This window comes from Rhamphochromis longiceps, linkage group LG10, assembly GCF_057381845.1.
Source record: "Rhamphochromis longiceps isolate RC_006_pf linkage group LG10, R_longiceps_female_GT1.1, whole genome shotgun sequence".
In the NCBI taxonomy this organism is placed as follows: Eukaryota; Metazoa; Chordata; class Actinopteri; order Cichliformes; family Cichlidae; genus Rhamphochromis; species Rhamphochromis longiceps.
Window position 1 is genome coordinate 720253 of NC_140566.1, and position 19012 is coordinate 739264.

General features: G+C 43.3%; 1 protein-coding gene across 1 annotated transcript; it reads left to right on the plus strand.

Annotated features, from left to right (window-relative positions):
* Positions 1–2185: 2185 nt before the first annotated feature.
* On the plus strand, positions 2186–19012 carry LOC146660079 (rab3 GTPase-activating protein catalytic subunit-like; the record flags this gene model as incomplete). The annotated part of the gene is made up of 11 exons (XM_085421623.1): positions 2186–2256; positions 3009–3082; positions 3797–3889; positions 4030–4202; positions 4806–4928; positions 5072–5173; positions 8641–8868; positions 9613–9709; positions 14095–14198; positions 15028–15143; positions 15435–19012. Coding segments are annotated over 11 exons (1365 nt in total), but the record flags the coding sequence as incomplete, so codon positions are not given.

Consider the following 19012-nt stretch of genomic DNA (forward strand, 5'->3'; position numbering starts at 1 on the left):
TTTGACATTTCATATAAATGTGACTCTAAAATATAGCCAATAATATTAAAAAGCTGCTGTTACTGAGTGAAACTTGAAGGATTATGATAAACTTCAGTTCTTACTGAATCTGTAACATTGCTTTTTTAAAAATTGTTAAATTACTTTTGTGTCACTGTGCACAGTGAAAAGCTCACCTGATGTAGTGGTGAGGCCATGTTCACCACTAGATGGAGACAACCTGGCACAGGTATTTTCTATACACTAAATTTCCCACTGAAAAGCCTTGGTGGGAATTGTTGTTTCATAGAAAGTAAAGGCAAGGCAAGGCAAGTTTATTTGTATAGCACAATTCAACAACAAGGTGATTCAAAGTGCTTTACAGAGACATTAGAAACAAGAACAAATAAAAAGCATGATTTAAAATTGAATAAAACAAGCAAATAAACTAACTAACTAATTAACAAACAAACAAACAACAGTATATAAAATCAAAACAGATAAAATCAGAACAGTAGATAAAATCAGTAGTTAAATGTAAGTTTTGAAATTTAAGCTTAAAGTGTGGATTTGGTGCTTTATTCAAATGCAGCTGAGAACAGGTGAGTCTTCAACCTGGATTTAAATAAACTGAGTGTTTCAGCTGATCTGAGGCTTTCTGGGAGTTTGTTCCAGATATAAGGAGCATAAAAGCTGAATGCAGCTTCTCCGTGTCTGGTTCTGACTCTGGGAACTGATAAAAGACCGGATCCAGATGACCTGAGGGATCTGGATGGTTCATACTGGGTCAGGAGGTCATTGATGTATTTTGGTCCTAAACCATTCAGAGCTTTATAGACCAGCATCAGAACTTTAAAGTCTATCCTCTGACGGACAGGCAGCCAGTGTAAGGACCTCAGAGCTGGACTGATGTGGTCCACTTTTTTGGTCTTAGTGAGGACTCGAGCAGCAGAGTTCTGAATGAGCTGTAGTTGTCTGACTGATTTTTTAGGTAGACCTGTAAAGATGCTGTTACAGTAATCAAGCCTACTAAAGATGAATGCATGGACTAGTTTTTCCAGGTCCTGTTGAGACATCAGATCTTTTATCCTTGATATATTCTTGAGGTGATAGTAAGCTGACTTTGTTATTGTCTTAATGTGTTTTTCTAAGTTTAGGTCTGCATCCATCACTACACCCAAATTTCTCGCCTGGTTTGTGGTTTTTAGATGTATAGATTGAAGTTCTCTGGTGACCTGTAATCGTTTTTCTTTGGCGCCAAAGACTATTACCTCAGTTTTGTTTTTGTTTAGCTGGAGAAAATTGTGGCACAACCAGTCATTGATTTTCTCAATGCATTTACCAAGAGCCTGTACAGGGCCTCGGTCTCCTGGTGACATTGTGATATATATTTGTGTGTCATCTGCATAGCTGTGATAGTTTATTTTGTTGTTGTAAAGTAAAGTAAAGGAAAACATGTCTTGAGGTCTTTTTCCAGTGTTTTCAAAATTGTGTTTTTCACATACACATCAAAACTTCACACAGACAAACACACACACAAAACAACAAAATATGTCAAATCAGGGAGGGCAGAGAGCGCAGCCTTTACATTGTGTTATTGTAGAGTGACAGGAACTGCCTATGAGCTTCTAATCAAGCAGAAGTGTTGACGGAAAATCTATCAAAGGAAATACATTGATGAAAATCAAAGAAGAGCAAATGTATGTGATGTTCCATTTTCCTGAGAGCTGATTGGCTGTGATGACTCCTTCAAGTACTACATGCTACTTTGTCCTGCTAGTTAAGCCTGCTGTCTGTTCTCAGGCCTCCTCCTGTTTCACTGCCATATATCCACCACCAGAGGGCTCCACTGACCTGCCTGCTGACATCAGAGCACACCCCTGTGTCATGTGACCTGGCAGGAGTAGCAAAGCTGGACTCAGACCTGGCCCAGGCAAGTTCAAAGGCAGCTGTGGTAGAGAGAGTATATGGGCTCAAATTGTGGTCATAAATATTTTGTACTTGTAAATCAGGATTTGTGTGTGTATGGGATCAGAACGATGCCACCTTGAAATGAAACCGAAAAAAATATTGAAACTGAAAAAAATATTGAAACTGAAATAAATGTACAGCGCGGCTGCGGTCACGGACAAACTTGCATGTGTCTGTTCGGGAATGGCAGATGCTGAGAGGTCCAGCGTTTACATTACCGGCTATTTCAAAGTGACAGCCTGAGGTGTTCTTCAGTAAATTGGACTACCAGACAGGAGGACCTGAGGCCCCACCGTATTCTTTTCGGTAAGTTAAATGTGTGTGTAAGCTAATCCGTAACTTAGGTCCTTAGGTGAGCACTCGGCTGTAGGGGAAACTTGTTTTGTAAAGTTCGTTTAGCTAACCCGTGCAGGTGAATGAATTTACCCTGACTAAAGAAATCAAGCGAAACGCACCGGGCTGCTCAGTGACTAACCACGGTTACTGTGCTTTTATTATGAGTATTATACTGTAAGAGCAACAGGCTGGACTCTGCTTCTGCTCCTGTGCAGAGCTGATTATTAATAAGAAGCTCGGTATACAGACAAGGATAACACAGTACCCGGGCTAGAAAGACAACTCCAGTTTGAGGCGCATGTCCTCCTGACATTTGGTGTTTGTGTTAACGATCCAATGGAAAAGCTTTGATGGGAGTGAGCTGTTCACTTGCACTATAGCACACAAAACGCTGCGCTGAGCACTGAGTGTTGCATCCGTGTACACACTGCATTGCTTCATATTTCACTCGTAAAGTAGGAAATGGGTGGAGCAGTTTATTAAAAGGGTAAACGTACATGGGTTTGATTGTAAGGCCCAAACAGAGCTGGCACAGGTCTAACAAGCATGAAGGGACAAACTGAGTGTGACATAAGGAAATGCTTACATGTGTAATTATCTTGATTACTGGTGAAGGACTACGTCACATGTAATCAAACATGACTCATTACTTATAAAAACCCTTTAACTAAAAGTGTATCAGAAACTCTCCTCTACTGTTTACTCTGTTTATCACCCAACAGTGACCTCGACCCTCTTCAAGCTCCTCACTGGTCAGTTCGAGTCAGGACGGCTGAAAATCCTCAGTGTTTACTGGGTAAGTTAAACTGATCAGTGGGACACTCAGGGGCAGAGACCATGATGCTTTGGGGCAGACCACAGAGGTTTTACTAGTCAGTACAGATTTCAAACACACCGCTACATACAACATTAAGGTCAGTGCATTAAGTGCACTGACCTTAATGTTGTATTTTTCTGGTTGCTAATACACTTGGATCCATTACAAACATACACATTGTTGTGTGATGTGTGAAGACTTTTTATGGCTTTGTTTTTTGTCCAAACAGCACAGAGGAAACTATTTCTAAGCTAAAATTCATGCATCAAATGATACGCAGCAGATAAGACGGATGTAATCAAGCTACCGATAGAAAGAACATAGTCAAGGACAAATAAAGTGTCTTTTTTTCCTCATTGTTCTATGTGTGGGCCTCCTACTTCCTCCCACAGTCCAAAGACATGCAGTTAGTGGGGACAGGTTCATTGGGGCCCTAAATTTCCCACGGTGTGAATGTCTGTCTCTGTGTTTGCCCTGCGACAGACTGGCGACCTGTCCAGGGTGTGCCCCGCCTCTCATGACAGCCCCAAGCACTTTACATGTGATGTAAAGTGGACTTTTCTTTTGTTGCCACGTCCATGATTTAGAAAATGTTACACAGATGTTGTCCTGCTTCGCTGTGCTGAAGCGTGTGCTTCATGAAAAGTTTGAATAAGAAAATATCAGGTCAGTAACTGTTTGTGTTCCCTGTAGGTGAGGCTGTGACAGAGCTCTTTAAACTCTGCTGTAGGACTGAGTGTACAGAGGAGATTCCTGGAAGAGGATACGCTGAAGATGAGGGCAAAGGTCAGGTTCCTGACTTTACTTGTTGAGTGACCATACTGCATTCTGGAAACGTGCGTAGCTTACTGGGAGATCTGGGCATCTGTGCTGACCCGGGCCTCAGCAATTGAACAGAAACTCTTGGATGTGTTTGTCGTCTGTAGAAAACAGTGATATCAGCTCTGCTTTGTCCAAGCTGACCGAGCCAGCAGCAACTGTGCCCATTTCCAAACTGTCTGTCTCCAACATGGTGCACAGTGCCCGGAAGCACATTCGCCGCCATCGACGCATCGATGAGTCGCCCCTTAACACCGAGATACTCAATTCTGTCCTTCTGGTAAGAGTTAATCATGTAACCTGTTTAAAAGGCATTAACTAGTCGGAGTTGACTAATACTTGACTGAGTTTTAATGGTTTCAGCTCATTTTATGAGGAAACTGATTCTGACAGAAGAGGTGTGGATCCCGTGTTAGGAGACGGTGAGCGTGATATTCAGAGCAGCAGAGACCTCGGAGCGTGTGGTAGTTTGACTCGTACTGATGTGGCTCCTCTGCTTCTTTTCACAAACAGTTTTTCCTTCCTGGTCACTGTTGAGCCCGTCACACTCAGCAGCTCGAGCTCGAGCTAAGACAGCCTTGAATCTTAAAACTACAGCCGTAATTGCATTTATGTCTTAGAGTGCTGGCCACAGATATTGATCCCATCTGACAGCAGCTCAGCACAAGAGCGTCGTCTTAAACAGGATATCAGGCAGCGTTCTTATTTTTATTGTCTACTTCTGGTCACATCCTGCTTTTGCCACTGAGCGATCAGCATCCTGTGTTTTATCATGAAGTGATGACTACGTGAGCTGCACTTGTTTAATTCTTCTAACATCTAGAAAACAACAGAGTTTCTAAATGACAGACTTATTTATTTGTGTTTGTGTCTCTGTTTCCAGATGCTGCTGTGGAGAAGTCTGACTGTAAGAATAACACTCAGCTGTCCAACTCCAGTGGGACATCGGAGCAAGAGAAAACCTCTGATTATGTATGTTTGCCTCTTCACCACTCGCACACTCAAGGTTACACTCAGGTCAGGTCCAATATAAGTTTCAGAGTGAAGACGGGCTCAGTGCTGTCAGTACTTTGTCAGGATTTTTATTAGAATGTATTAAATTTGGTGTCCTGCTGTTTGATTTCATGCTGGTCTTTTCCCTCGTTGTAGAACCTTTTCCACCAGCTGAAGTCAGCCCCCAGTGACAGTCTGACCTACCGTCTGGCTCTGTGTGTGTGTCTGGTCAACTATTACTACGGTGGGCTGCGGGCTGTTGGACACCTCTGGCAGGAGTTTGTCCTTGAGTTGCGTTACCGGTGGGAAAATAACCATCTTATTTGTGGGTGGGTACCTCACAGGCTCGTGCTGCTTTGATTTTAAAGATGTCACACATATTAACATTTTCATTTTATAGCAGGTAAAATAAGTATTGAACACGTCAGCAGTTCTCTAAGCAAATATATTTCTAAAGGTGCTTTGATGTGAAATTATCACCAGATGTCGGTAACACAGGGACATTAAACACACAGACATTTATTTATTACTTTATACAAATGTTGGTGATGACAGTTCATGGCAGCTTCTGTATGGAGAAACCAGTCCCATCATTGCTCATGACTTTGACCCACTCACCACACAAACAGTCTATAAATCCCGAATGCTCCGTGGATCCTTCCCACAGATTCAGCTCAGGTGATTGGCTGGGCCGTTCCAGCAGCTTTACTTGATTTCTCTGAAACCAACAGTTTCCATTGGCTGTGTTTGAGATCATGGTCTTGCTGAAACATCCATCCTTGTTTCATCTTCATCATCCTGGTAGATGGCAGCAGATTTTAATCAACAATGTCTCCATTCATCCTTCCTGGAGTTAGATTTAATGGCTCAGTCCCTTTTGCAGCTTGTTATAAAGTTTTTATGCATAACTTTTCTAAGCAATCACACATTTTTTTGGGAACATCAAAATCATAATGCTCCCACCTCCAGACTTCAGTGTTGCTGTGGTGTTTTTGGGATGCAGCCACCCAAACACGGTGTGTTTACAGCATTCAGAGAGTTTTGCTCTTAACAAAGGCAGTCGCACTTTTCTCCTCTCCCTTATCTTCCCTGCTTAGCCTCTTGTGTCCTTGTCTAGTCTCGTGTTTTTTGTATTACTTTTCCCTGGAACACTCTCTCACAGTCTGTTCTCTAAAACCTAAAAGAGGAATTATGGATTGGATCAACTGCTCCCTGAATGCAATTGACACCCCTTTCTCAACGAGAAGTCTGGGCTCGGGTGAGCCTGAGTGCTGAAGATATCTACCTATTCGGAACCATGGTAACAGGGTTCTGGCTGATCGGAGCTGGCTTGGCCCTGACTTATCGAAGAATTAAGAAAGCGGAACCGGCTGTTCAAACCCCCACAAGGCTGCCCGCTGGGATTCAAACGATGGGAAGAGGCGTGAGTTTCTCAAAATGGGCTCATTGAACGCAGCATGGATAAGATCTTGGAGAAGCTTACGGCTGCTGTGAATACTCAGAATAAGACTTCTGGGTGCAAATTGGATCACATCTTGGAGAAGCTCACTGCGGTCGTTGTTAACTTGTTATTTTCTGTTATATTGCGAGAGTACTGTTGCCCGCGAAGGGTTGTTGTTGGTGTGGAGAAAAATGGCGTAACAAATAAAGCGCTGGGAGTGAGACTACGACGTCGTGTCTTTTGAGTTAACAGTCGTGAGTTCTCAGAATCGGCTCTCTGAGCACAAGAATGATAACATCACGGAGCGCAAGTTTGATAACATCATGGAGAAGCTCACGGCTCTCCAACGGGAGATTGAGAGACCAGTGTCGGAGTGTTAGAACAGCTTTGAAATTCATATGAGCTGTTCGCACTAAAGTAAAAACCTCCATCACTTATGCGGATACCCCTTCGGCCCCAGCCGTGGGCTCAAGGCTGGAGCCGAACAACAACTCCCTGATAACGACTGTGTGTAGACTGTTCTTCCCACTCCATGCAAGGCCACCTGGGTTGGCTGGAAGACTGTTTACTTAGCCTGGCAGGGAGGAGGACACTGTCTCAGCTGAACTCTGGACACGCACACACTTACACAGACATATATACACATGCAGATGTACACTCCTCCCCCCTCCAAACGCCTTCGACGCTTATTCCCCTCCGATGCTGACGGTGGATCAAGGAGACCAGCACACGCAGGCCCGGATGTACTGTCTACACTGGCTGTCTCTCACCCTTTACCCATCCCTGTTGCTTGTCATGTGTTTCTTTCGTGTATTAAGAGTTTTTTCATGTGCAGAGGTGTTTTTTTTCTGTTCTCAAACTGATCTCCCTGTTGGAGCTCAGTCTGGGGGGAGTTATTTTTGTCTCCTTATCTTTGGTGCATTGTGGTGCATTTTCCATTGTTATACCTCTCTGACCTGTCTTCCCCATGTGATGTTTGTGTCATGTATGTATGGTCAGAAGGGTAAGATGGCGCTGGCAAAGGTCGGCAGCCTTAACCCAATTTCCATCGGGGTCAGCCTTCAGGATCAATAAAGTTTTATTGAATTGAATTGAATTATGTGACCAAACTATATTAAAGTTAAAGCGTATTGTTGTACCTATGCATTACACTGGAGCAGAGCTTACATACATTCTTACCTGCTTACACTCATCATTCATTGGTGGAGTTGGCCACCCCTGGGTTAAATGTTTGTCTGTCTCTCTGTGTTCGCCCTGCGACTGGCGACCTGTCCAGGGTGAACCCCGCCTACATAAGTAAAAGAAATTCTTATACACACATTAGCGTCAGTGTGCCCTCGAGTTGCTACATGTCTGCTAGTTTTACTGTTCAGGATGTTTTGTGTGTGTGTGTGTGAACTGCCTGCAGTGAACATAACTGTGCAGTCACACACACAGTAGTCACAGAGAGTACTGCTGTGGTAGGGTGACCATAAAGAGGACACTGGGCCCAGTCATGAAGAACTTTAATAATACTGTTAGCTTAAAGAAAACGACGTCTTCTCTGTGCAGTTAATGAATGGGATATTAATGAATTAATAATAAATGTCATGTAGGCTTTTACAAGTAAACTAGTGTGAAATAAGAGGACTGTTGATCAGCCTACGCTGTGGAAAGCTGTGACTCTGTCACTGACACGTGTGGCATGATGGATGCAGTCATGCTGGGAGAAGCTACGTGAGTGCAGAAACCTCTGATCACCAGACGATCACGTGGTCGTCAGTTTTCAAACAGCTCATTGCAGTTTTATAAATCATCTTCAGAGGTTATTTGAACCTTGTCTTTGCAGAGACCTGCAGACCTGAGGCAGTAATGCAGTGATAATGACCAGCACACAGTGTAAGTCATGCTGCAGCTGCCCTGAATCTACAGTGTTGGTTATTCCCACCATGTCTCTATGTTTCTGATCCAGTGTGGACGAGCTCTTTATTCAGTCTGAACTGGTTTTAATACTAAAATACAATTGATTTGTTATTCATAGATTTTCAGATTTACTCTTACACAAAAAAGTAAAACATTTTTGTTGCCAGATCACACGTATTTACTTCCAGTCCTGAACAGAAGGAAATCGTTTTGATGCCTAAATGACATTTTATGTTCAGTGACAGCCTGGTGTGCTTGGGTCCATGAATGCAGTGGTGTCGTGAGTGGGCCCTGTTCGAGTCGTCAGTGCCAGTATGAGGTGTCAGTGAATATATTTAGACATTACTTCATTTAAAGTACGAGTTTGTGTCTCTGTCCACAGGCAGCCAACCCCGGCTGTGTCCTGGAGGATTTTGTGCGCTGGTATTCACCTCGGGATTACGTAGAAGAGGAAGTGGTCGATGAGAAGGGCAACACGATGGTGACGGGGACACTCAGTCCCAGGATGAAGATCCCAGGCAACATGTGGGTGGAGGCTTGGGAGACTGCCAGGGTCACACCTGCACGACGCCAAAAAAGACTTTTTGATGACACCAAGGAGGCCGAGAAGGTCTGAAGCAGGTCGTTCGTTTTGCCACATGCATGTTTTAAGCCAAACGTGTTTACTAAGTGGATCACAAAGTGTTTTCATGAATGTTTCTGCTGATTTTCAGGATCCGCTTGTGCCATGGGACCGTTTTGGCTCATGTATGTTGGAGAAGTCAGTTTAACACAGATCTGTGCTCACAGACATGTTGAAGCATTTTCACATGTTGATGAAAAAGGATCTGATGCTGTCACACACGATGTTTAACTGACACACAGCAGCTCTCTGTGGTGTGATGGTGTTAAATGAAGAACAACTTTAAACCAGCTTCTATTAATGATCCGGTCGGCTTTATGGGAAAGGGACAAACAGTAACTGGGGTTAGTTGTTTCCTCACCCAAAGAGGGTCCTGGATTTGGACCCAGGCAGGTCCCTGCCAAGCGTTTGCATGTTCTTCCTGCACATATGAAAGCAGAGCTCGGAGCTCCAGTTTGCACCATCACTGAAAATGTTGCCTGTCTTTTAAAGACATTGTTTATCCAAAAAGAGAAAGTTAAAAATAATGCTCACTGATAGTCTTATGACAGATTTAAAGATCTGGGTATGACTGGTCCCTCTGTGAATAACCATCATAGAGAAAGGTCACCGTTTATCTGGAGTCTTCTTCAGAGGCAGCCTGTTGGCTGTGCAAAAATATTCTGTTGATCTGAAAGAGCAAAAGGAAAACAGAAGCCAGGCAAACTAAACTTTTTGGGGGTTTGTCTTTAGGTTCTGCACTACATGGCGATGCAGAAACCTGCAGACCTGGCCCGTCACCGCCTGCCCTGTATACTTCATGCAACTATTCTGAAGTTGAAGGAAGAAGGTAAGTCCTCACCGTTTGGTTGAGAAACACGTTTATATGAAATAAAATCAGGGAAAATAACTCTGAGCCCACAGCAGGTAAATTACAGTAAGACCGAAACACAAAAAACTAAAGATATTAAAATAAGTACTAAGAAAATGAAATGCAACCCGAGATGTTAATGGAGAAAAAAAACCAGAAGCTGCATGAATAAAAAAGTAGAAATCTTGGACGCTGCCAGCATAATGCACAGGCTTTTGACGGGGCTCGCACACAAACACAAAGCAGAGGATTAAGCATCACCAAATATGTTTCCAAGCCAAAGAAGATAAGATGAAGCATACCTGCGCAGCGGTGGGTGATGAGGAGAGGCCGCAGCGTGTCTGACTTAAAGTGCAAGTTTGTGACAGTTTAAAGCTTAACAAGCTAAGACGCCAAATATCCAGAGCACAAAGACAAGTCAGAGGGCTTTTTCAGACACACACTTCTAAACCGTCGTGCTCAACAGTGTCTCTGCTAAAACTGCGTCTGTGCTCTGCCCCCGTAAAGTTGCCTATCGAGTGCTTAATGATAAGGTGCATGGTAGCTGCTTTCCTCTGCAGGTGGATGAAGCCACTGATAGCGACAAAGGAATGACTTCTCTGCAGACAGGCTCCTGGCAGAGCCACTGCAGAGGAACTCTTTACAATCACTGACTGTGAAACGTGAGGACTGTGTGGGGATGTGCAGACGGGGGCGCGACGGCTGGGAAACGAGGAGGGCTGCAAGTGGATGCACTGTATGATACACGCTGGTGTCTAGACAGCTCAGTCCTGAGCTGAGTGATGTAATGACTGATTGCATCGACACAGTCATTACATCAAAATACAACCCCTTTTTTTCGGCACTGAAGCGAAACAGGCTCCGCCCACACAGCCGTTCTGTATCACAGCTGTGATGCAAAAAGATTTGGGCACCACTGGTATAGAGTGACTGGAACCCAGAACCTGGAAGTGTCCAGTGATGTGAGGGTAAAGGACGTCTCACTGTGTACTTTGGTGCACAGATGAGTTTGTGGTCGGTTCAGTGAATGCAGCCCATGAGCTGCAGAAAAAGCCCAAATCCTGAGCCCCCCAAGATTTGGGCTCAAGATGTGTTCTGCACTGCAGGCCCTTGGACTCCATCAGGGTTTGGGCCAGTTTTGAGCTCTTATAAGTATCAGAGATGGACACGTGATATTTTCAGGGCTGCGTAGGCATGATGGGTAGAACATGACCCTGGTGTTAAAATGCAGGTAAATGTGATTTAGTTTAGCTACCCAACCCTCACTGTGAAAGGAGCCTGGAAAGTTTCCCCAACATGAATTTCTTTCAGTCAAGTTTTCTCCAGTAATGATCAGAAATCAGATAAAACCCACTCTTTATTTTATTCTACACACAATAAATTGATAATTATTCCAGGATACAGAAAAGTCTAGATTTCGTCTTCAGACTGTCACATCTGGAGCAGGGCATAATTTGATTTGGTTTTTAGAAGAAGCTAAAGATCTTTCAGTCGTGTTGCTGTTGTTCCCTGACACCTGCAGTGCAACCATTAATTTAGCTAATGAGAGTTCACGTATAATTATAACAGGTCTTAGTTTCTGGATCGTCTCTAAGTTGACGGTATACTGCTAAGACCAGTTCTGAGTCTAGAGACAGCCAATGAGAGACACTAGTAAGGACATCACTGAGGAGAGTTTTCTAGTACTTTGGAGAAACCTCAATCAGCTAACGTCCTGCTGTGATACTCAGACCTTTTCTCTAATTAAACCAGAAAGCTAGTTTTCATTTATTCTTTAATATCCCAGAATGTTTCAGCAGGTCAGAAATGCTTTGGTGAATATCCAGGTTGTATGCAAATTAATTCTGATTAAGTCTGGACTACAAAATACAAAACATAGCTTGGACACAACAATAATGTCCTCGTTTCACTTCTTTAAAAAATGTATTTTGATCTTATGACACTTACTAAAAGCTTTACTTCCAGAGGTTGACAGAGACGCTCCGTGCTGATAACACGTGAATGTGTGAAGGTTTGTATCATATCTATCTAATAGACTCCAGTTTGTGCATGTACAGTGGGGCAAAAAAGTATTTAGTCAGCCACCGATTGTGCAAGTTCCCCCACCTAAAATGATGACAGAGGTCAGTAATTTGCACCAGAGGTACACTTCAACTGTGAGAGACAGAATGTAAAAAAAAATCCATGAATCCACATGGTAGGATTTGTAAAGAGTTTATTGGTAAATCAGGGTGGAAAATAAGTATTTGGTCAATAACAAAAATACAACTCAATACTTTGTAACATAACCTTTGTTGGCAATAACAGAGGTCAAATGTTTACTATAGGTCTTTACCAGGTTTGCACACACAGTAGCTGGTATTTTGGCCCATTCCTCCATGCAGATCTTCTCGAGAGCAGTGATGTTTTGGGGCTGTCGCCGAGCAACACGGACTTTCAACTCCCGCCACAGATTTTCTATGGGGTTGAGGTCTGGAGACTGGCTAGGCCACTCCAGGACTTTCAAATGCTTCTTACGGAGCCACTCCTTTGTTGCCCGGGCGGTGTGTTTTGGATCATTGTCATGTTGGAAGACCCAGCCTCGTTTCATCTTCAAAGTTCTCACTGATGGAAGGAGGTTTTGGCTCAAAATCTCACGATACATGGCCCCATTCATTCTGTCCTTAACACGGATCAGTCGTCCTGTCCCCTTGGCAGAAAAACAGCCCCATAGCATGATGTTTCCACCCCCATGCTTCACAGTAGGTATGGTGTTCTTGGGATGCAACTCAGTATTCTTCTTCCTCCAAACACGACGAGTTGAGTTTATACCAAAAAGTTCTACTTTGGTTTCATCTGACCACATGACATTCTCCCAATCCTCTGCTGTATCATCCATGTGCTCTCTGGCAAACTTCAGACGGGCCTGGACATGCACTGGCTTCAGCAGCGGAACACGTCTGGCACTGCGGGATTTGATTCCCTGCCGTTGTAGTGTGTTACTGATGGTGACGTTTGTTACTTTGGTCCCAGCTCTCTGCAGGTCATTCACCAGGTCCCCCCGTGTGGTTCTGGGATCTTTGCTCACCGTTCTCATGATCATTTTGACCCCACGGGATGAGATCTTGCGTGGAGCCCCAGATCGAGGGAGATTATCAGTGGTCTTGTATGTCTTCCATTTTCTGATGATTGCTCCCACAGTTGATTTTTTCACACCAAGCTGCTTGCCTATTGTAGATTCACTCTTCCCAGTCTGGTGCAGGTCTACAATACTTTTCCTGGTGTCCTTCGAAAACTCTTTGGTCTTGGCCATGGCGGAGTATGGAGTCTGACTGTTTGAGGCTGTGGACAGGTGTCTTTTATACAGATGATGAGTTCAAACAGGTGCCATTCATACAGGTAACGAGTGGGGGACAGAAAAGCTTCTTACAGAAGACGTTACAGGTCTGTGAGAGCCAGAGATTTTCCTTGTTTGAGGTGACCAAATACTTATTTTCCACCCTAATTTACGAATAAATTCTTTACAAATCCTACCATGTGAATTCATGGATTTATTTTTTCACATTCTGTCTCTCACAGTTGAAGTGTACCTCTGGTGCAAATTACTGACCTCTGTCATCATTTTAAGTGGGGGAACTTGCACAATCGGTGGCTGACTAAATACTTTTTTGCCCCACTGTAAATGGAGAGTCCTCTTCACACACTGAGGTTAATTATGGAGTTCCACAGGGCTCAGTGCTAGGACCAATTCTGTTTACATTATACATGCTTCCCTTAGGCAGCATCATTAGAAGACATAGCATACATTTACACTGCTATGCAGTTGACACCCAGCTCTATCTGTCCATGAAGCCAGATAACACACACCAATGAGTTAAACTGCAGGAATGTCTTAAAGACACAAAGACCTGGATGGCCGCTAACTTTCTGCTTCTTAATTCAGATCAAACTGAGGTTATTGTACTCGGTTATTGCAGATGGCCCCGCCCCTCCCTGAGCCTGGCTCTGCTGAAGGTTTCTTCCTGTTTAAAGGGAGTTTTTCCTTGTGCCAAAGCACATGTGGGTATAGTCCTGGACAAAAGGCCTAGTTTCTATTTTGCAGATGTGTTCTGTGATCCTCTGAAATAGCTGGATTAATTAACTCCAATAATAATCCATCAAGACTTTGTGGATATGTTTTAATCTCTGTAAAAATTATTATAAAATGTTGTGAAGGTTTTGTTTATTTCAAAAGGATCTGTATTAGTAAGATAATAGTTTGCAGGTTTACTCGATTTTAGGCTTTTTCTCATGTTAACAGTAATTGAGGTTACAAACGTGGCAGGTCTTTCTTTTAATCACAGCTTTCTGTCACTCTGGAAACACTGTCATTTCTTCTCTTTCAGAGTTTGCTGAAGATATTCCATCAGTGCAAAAAACCATTCAGCAAGCTACAGTTCAAGCGAGCAAGCTCCTGCAGTCCCCCAACCAGGACTACAAGAAGTTAGAGGTCAGTGAAAACTCGACCGGACTTTCCACAAAGAATTCAGTTTAAAAGAAAGTATCATTAGATTCACCCAAAAAAGTTTTGTTTTTAAATAAATTATTGATTGATTGTTAACTGTGTTTGTGTTGTAGTTGAGTATGTGCTGTACATGAGGTGTACGTAGACTGGACAGTGTGCACCATGGCTGAGAACTTGGCTGATAATTATTATGGCCATTGATGGTTGAACCATGAAAACAGGGGTGTGGTGCAGTGGGATTGTAGTGGGAGCTGGAGTAACAAACTCCAGTGCTTCCTCAGTGATGGCTAACTTTTTTCTAAACCTAGGTAATTCCTTCGGCTGTTCCCACCTGGGCTCAAAGCTTTTATACTCTGCTGATATCGGATGTGTTTATCAGTGATCGAAAGCAGAGACTGAGATTGTTATTATTGAGTTTGATCACACGTTAGGTGCATTAAACGTCTGCTTTAATACTGTCCTAAAGTCTGAGAACAATCATCACTTCTTCACATATAAAAATGTTCTTCTCACTAGCACTCAGTATCCATACAGCCCCTTTTCTTTGAATAACACTGTACAGCTGCACAGCTAAACCCCACCATGTTAGTTTTGCTTGATTGGACAGTCTTGTTGTGTAAAAGTATTCTTGGCTTTCTCAAAGTACATTTAAGTATGCCATGTATCCACTGTGACTCCAAACACGCCTTTTACACCCCGAGACTCAGTCTATAACGTTCCACGTAGGAAAAACCACGTATGTGTATAAATGTGACAGTCTTGGGGTCTCATGCTGTCAGGATTGAGCAGACAGTTGTTCTTGTCCTGTGTGCAGGATTTCATTAACCAGCTGCTGAGCATGGAGACAGTCATCACTCAAGCTCGCTCGCTCAAGGCCAAGTTCTCCGTTCCTGAGGACGACAGCGGAGAGGCTGCTGATGAACTGAAGAAGTGAGTCGCAGAGTTTGAGCTGCGCTCACTGACAGCTTTGTTTGTGCTGTTGGTGACATGTAACCGTCTTCACCGTCACTACAGATAGTTAGTCAGTAACTTGTTGTCACGATGAATCTGTTTCACAAAGACGGCGTCTGAAGGATCACAGTCAGTTCACACGTTTCTTTCTCGCTCATGTTGGTGGTCTTATTTTATAGTTTTGGTGTCTTCAGGTTTCACATGTTCTTATTTAAGTGTTTTGTTTTGTGGGAATATTGTAACATTTTCCACATTGTGTGTTGTCTCTAGGTTTGTGAGCTCCCTGCTGGAGGAACCAGAGGTGGTAGTGACAGGAGCAGGCCAGGGCCTGGCTGGCAGTATAATCCACGGACTCTTCATCAGTGCTCAGAGGGTAACTCTCACTCTGCCTCCGTGTCCTTCCCACGTCTTGCTGTCAGTTTCATGCATACAGTCATGTATTTGTCATCTATAGAGACATCTTTAGAGGTACACACACACACCACACTTATTCAATATCAGCATCAAGAATAGGTCGGTGTCCCGGTCCTAGAACAAGACATGAAGTCAGCGCTGTTTTATTTATATATACTTCATGTAGATGAAACTGGAAGGACGTGGTCAGCACTGATGTAAAGACGCGGTGTTTTCTGTCAGTGTCAGGAGAGTCTGCTCTATTGTAACGTTGTTTCTTCCTGAAACACACAATTGCTGCTGCTGTGCTGTGAAGCACGTTCAGAGCTATAAGAACCAGTCTGTTTAACTATCAATGAAAAATGAAGAATTATCAGTTTGACTGTGTGACAATTCTGCAGGAACAAAGTTGTGCAGCTCTCTCCACAGTGGAGCAGATCTCCTTCCTGTCTTTGACGCTTCTTTTTCTCTTTCTGCAGTAACAACTATTAATGTGCATTTGTATATGTTTACAGTGTTAGCAGAAACAAAGCTTTGGTGGCCGTGACTCCAGAGATGGAGCCGAGTATCTAATCGAATCATCGGTTTGTTCTTTAAGCCTTAAAAGTGTCCATGTGCTCCACACTGGATCCCAGATTGACTCTGATGCATCAACTGGAACATGAATTCAAAATCCTGCTCCTCACATTCAAGGTCTTAAATAATCAGGCCCCATCTTATCTTAATGACCTTGTAGTACCATATCACCCTATTAGAGCACTTCGCTCTCGCTCTGCAGGCCTAGTTGTTGTTCCTAGAGTATTTAAAAGTAGAATGGGAGGCAGAGCCTTCAGTTTTCAGGCCCCTCTTCTGTGGAACCAGCTTCCAGTTTGCATTCAGGTGACAGACAAAACTTTCCTCTTTGATAAAGCACATAGTTAGGGTTGGATAGGCAACCTTGATTAGTCTGCAATAGACCCTGTGCACGAGAAAATGCTAACTTCCTGTTTTAAGATCGGATGCAGGGTTGTACATTTCCGGTAGCTTTACTTTGCGGTCAATTGCTGCTGCAAAGATGGACTCCAAAATCATGTCCAAAATATGAAAACAAAAAGATGGCGTTAAGTTACAAAGAGCAGAAGGTGGGAACACTCACCACTGCTGTGTCATTAAAAAAATCAAATGATCAGTTTTGACGTTTGAAGCGTGCAGATCGATTGGTGGTTTACATCACTCAACACAAGCAGAACTGCATTACAGAATCAGAAGCACATCTCTGTATAGTGACAGTTCTTATGATTTAAACAGGCAGATGTTCAGCATTCAAACTACAGGTGAACAATAGTCAAAGGTTTCCCTGCTAGTCAAGTACACACCTACACAGCATGTCAACAAACCGTGGTAAGGGTCTCTATGCATGAGTATTTACGAAGGGTATGTTGTGACGTACCTTCAAAATTACAGCGGTCCCTCGCTATAACGCGGCCTCGCTGTTTCGCACATTTTTTTTGTGCAGGTTTGCATGGTTTTTTTTTTTTGGTTTTTTTTTGCGCACAGCGCTTTGTGTTCTGCGTCCTGATTGGCTGCAGACTATTGTTGATCTCCTCCGTGCCGTCTCTCCTGTACAGTACAGAATCGCTGATTCATTAATGATTCATTGATGTTGAATTATCTCTCAGCTGCTCTGTTCTCATGTGCTGGACCTGAAAACACGGTTTGATCTTTGGTTTCTGTAATACTGGACTTATTTGTCTACGAAGGTTTGAGCTTTGAGAGCTTAAACAGGAGAGAAACGTGTGAAAATGTTCATGCCTGTCTGAGTGTATATCAGAATCAGAATACTTTATTGATCCCTGGGGGATCAATAAAGTGTGTAGTGACGGGTTTTACCTTAAAACATCTATAATAATTGTAAAAAATAAAGTTGGCTACTTCAGATTTCACCAATCGCAGGTTATTTTTAGAACGTAACTCCCGCGATAAACGAGGGAGCGCTGTATACAAATACTGAGAAGTATAAAATTTGAATCCTGTCTCTCTCTGAGGCGCGGGGGGAAAAAATATCGACAAGTCGATCAACATCATCTACAGATACATTCGACATCTCGAGAAATGTAAATCGCCACTTGATTCGTCCATTTGGTTGAAAAACCCGACCGTGAACAAGGAGCGAATATCACACCGGAAACTAAGCGCTATGCGCCGGAAGTAGCATATGCTAAGGCGCACAGGTCTAAGTTATAGGTCTAAGTTCCCCATAATGCACTGGGTGTTTCTTCTTCACTCAACATGTGTTAGTAGACCTCTCTGCATTCAGCCCGTCTGCCCCTCATCTATCGATGGATGTTTGTTAGAGGCTTTGGTTCCCACTGTCGCTCACAGACGGTCACCTAATGTTTCCTGTGTAACTGCAGGGTCTTTGCCTTATAACATAGAAGCAGCTTGAGGTAACTGTTGTTGTGATGCTGTGTGTGTGTAATAAAGCTCCCTTACTGACAGTGGGTCACCACAGCTTGTAGCTCCATGTATTTGATGTGGTACGTTTGCCCTCGCTGACACAACCCTAAAGGGATTTGTGTGTATGAATAAAGTTTATTGTTCATACAGTTCATTGCCGTATGTCTGTGAAAGGCTGAATGAGGGTTGTAGCTCCCTCAGCAGCTGTGGAGCGATGGAGATGTGGTTGGTTAGACACGCTGCTTTAGTTTACACTACAAACCACACTCACCTGTTTACACTCCTTTTGTGTTACAACCACCTTGTTACACTCAAACACCAGATGATGCATCTGAGCCAACTAAGGATTCACTGAGACTGAAGAAGCTCGAGATCATAAGAATTTGAGGCTCAGCTGATACAGTATCATAGGAGAATCCAACCATTGTATGTCAAGAGACTATAGGCAGTGAAAGCTCCATCTGGAGGAGGAACGACGTGGTTCAGAGCGTTGCCTCCTGCAGCTGGTGACATGTTCAGATTTCAGCTCTGTCGGTTAGAAAGTCTGTTTTTGTTTTTCATCTGTGTGTTGCTCTTTCATCCTTTTCTTCTTCCTGTTTCTTGCATCAAGCTGGCTGACTTCACCACTGATGAGGTAACCATGAGCAGTAAGCCTCGTGTCGCTCACAGTTACATTTAACATAGTGCGATAAACACACTCAGTCATTATAAGGTACATCCTCTAAAGGTTCACATAACAGACAAACAGGATAATAAAAATAATCTGGTTCTTTGCAGCGTCCTCAGATGAACAACACACGACATTATTACACGTCTCAGTATTTGTTACACTGAACACAAATATAAACACAACACTTTTGTTTCCATGAGCTGAACCGGATCCTGACTGGTTTTGCGACATGTGTGTCATTGTGCTACACATGTACGGCATATTTCAGAGTGGCCTTTTATTGTGGGCAGTCTCAGACACACCTGTGCAATATTCATGCTGTCTAATCAGCACCTTGACATACCACACC